General features: G+C 35.4%; 1 protein-coding gene across 4 annotated transcripts in view; it reads right to left on the bottom strand.

Moving 5' to 3' along the window:
* Nucleotides 1-6: 6 nt before the first annotated feature.
* Nucleotides 7-2,630, bottom strand: part of LOC117169136 — a 69,744-nt gene continuing 67,120 nt past the window's right edge. For all 4 annotated transcript variants that reach the window (XM_033355353.1, XM_033355338.1, XM_033355331.1 and 1 more), the window contains one exon: nucleotides 7-782. In XM_033355353.1, coding sequence (XP_033211244.1) covers nucleotides 93-782 — 690 coding nt within the window. In that variant the 3' untranslated portion in view covers nucleotides 7-92. The remainder of the gene's footprint in view (nucleotides 783-2,630) is intronic.

Below are 2,630 nucleotides of genomic sequence, written 5' to 3' on the forward strand. Positions count from 1 at the left end.
TAAATAAATATAACTTTAATCGTTCTGAAGTTTAAAAATTTATCTTTCGTTTTGACTGACACAATCGCTTGAAAGTTTTTTGAAGTATATAGTTATATATTCGGGTGAGGATATACTATATTCAGTTCCCTTTCGAGGGCCAAAAAACTATCATCTCCCAGCGATTGCCTGAGATGATGCCTAGCTATTCGCACAGAACGTCGGGGGTTCTGTGAATCATGACCAGAAAAAGTTTTACGACGTGACATCGGCGTTTGGAGGTTCTCTTTGTTATCCATCCTTCTACAGGGTGTCATTAAGAAATTTCGATCTATTGTCTTTGGCGTTTTCATAAAGTTTTTCTCAGTACTGTTTGACTCTCGCGTAGGTGTCTGCGGTAAGCTTATTTCAATCTTAGATGTTTCAGGCCCATTTGCTTCATAGCTCGTGGATGGTCCTTGAGTCGGAATTACATTTTCAATTCTATGAGCATTATTGTCCAGTTCGTGTAACTTTCCTTCAATATTCTTAGACATACCTTTCTTCGGTGTTTTTAAGAAACAGTTTTCTAATCTAACTTGTAGGACTTTCATTTGTTTCGTATTTCTGAAGCCTTCATTAATCTCTTCGTTATTATCCTGGACCTCCGGAGTAGCAAAAGTCATAGGTAGAACAGAAGGTGGACTTGTATCACCGTATGTTGGTTCTATTTTTATTTCCCTTAACTCGATGGAATCAGAAATTGGCATCTCCAAAATTTTTTCGATAGGAGCGGGGGGGCGGGACGGAACTGTCGACTGCACCTGAAGATATATAAAACAACAATTATTGTTTAGTTAGTATTAGAAATTTACTCTCGTCAGTCTAAAATAAACTAGAATGCATTCATGTATCAGCTGCGATATTTCATCGCATGAGAGTTATAGTACGCCAAGGGTCTCCAAAGATAGATCCTATATCTACTAGCGATCTCGGGCCAATAGGTCGGATGTGCTCAGTTTTTACACAGAATTGTCAAGAAAGATCCCCATCTTTTACTTTAGTGGAAGTGCCTCAAAGAGTAGCTTCTGGCGCACAGCAAAAAATGGGGCCCTCGGCGTTCAGGTTTATGAGCCAAATCCGTCCAAATAAGATTTTCTGTTAAGGGGTCATAAATTTCCTCTCAGTATGCCGTCGAAAAAAGTAGTAGATCCTTAGTCAGACTGCACATGTAGATTGTGAAGACCCTTGAAGTACCCTAAATAAACTTTTAGAAAGAATTGAATTAATAGTATTTGCATATTTAGAGCGTGACAATAAACGTTAAAATATACATTTTTGTGTGATATTCAGCTTAAAAAGCATAAAAATTGTTACTTAAAAATGTCGATTTCAATTCAGTTTCAGGATTGTATTGCGGTATATCCATAAAACTGATATTTAAACTATAAAAACATTGTGAAAAGCCGTACATAGGTTAAAAAACACATTCAAAAATTGTATTCTGAACATAAACCTTTTGTTTTTAATAATCTTTTTTAATGTACGAATTAATTACCTTATATTACATAGCGACCTGTACATTATATTTTGAGGCTGGATATTATCCGATAAATAAAATAGGTATAACACTATATCATATAATATAAGGATAATTTGAAATCGCCATGAAGTACTAAAATAATCATTTTGGTTACCTTTCAATAAAAAATGTACATCATAAGTACTTTAAATGAAAAGTTTTTTGGGCATGGCACATTCCAACCATAAGAAAAAGTAAATTTGATTAGACCCATATTGTGCAATGGTTCAAATGGCTTTTTATCTCATTTAAATTAAATCTATTATTGTATAAAAATGTATTTGAGAGTGTTGTCTATTACATATGATTTATAGGCTCTATGACTAATTTGATATTGTTAACATTTAATTAAGATATAAGGGAATTAAAACCTTGAACCTCAGTTTCTAAGTTTGACAGTCATTTTATATACCATATGCTAACTCTCATGCGACGATTTTTGTAATATATTTTGTATAAGTCAAATGGATTTTTTACACCAGATGAACGTTCTGTGCTTTTTCCTATACGTTTATCTGGTATTAGACATTTTAGTGTGACTTCATGTTCCGTCGCTGTAATCAATTTTTAACAGAGAATTATAGTTTTGCAGTGCAGCGAACTTTGCTTAAATAGTTTATCCCACACACACCCACACACACGCAAATAGGAATCTAGTAACATAAGCCTAATCTCACCAGAAAATAAATACCAAGCCGAGCACAGAATCAACGAATCTGGCCAATAAAATGATCCCTATCTAAGTTTAGGAAAACTGACAAAACCACTTTTTCTTTAGACCATCGACCGACGGTGGGGATTTAAATTGAAAGCCAGCATTAAATCTAAATCATTGCTGTTTTCTTGTTCAGGGCCGGGCGGCCCTGTCAAATCAGTAGAACATGTAACCTCAACAACGAATAAGAAGTGGTGGCCATCTGGTCACTATTTAGGAGGGAAGGCTGTAATTCTCAGACATGTAACACAAAATGTAACAGTGTGTGTGTGTGTGTGTGTGTTACCACCTTAACATACCGTCGCCACATTTTGAGCCAAGACTCACGCGGAAAGACCTCGGTTCGGTTCGGTTTTGATTCTTCCAGAATCAAAC

Source organism: Belonocnema kinseyi, chromosome 1 (genome assembly GCF_010883055.1).
Source record: "Belonocnema kinseyi isolate 2016_QV_RU_SX_M_011 chromosome 1, B_treatae_v1, whole genome shotgun sequence".
NCBI lineage: Eukaryota > Metazoa > Arthropoda > Insecta > Hymenoptera > Cynipidae > Belonocnema > Belonocnema kinseyi.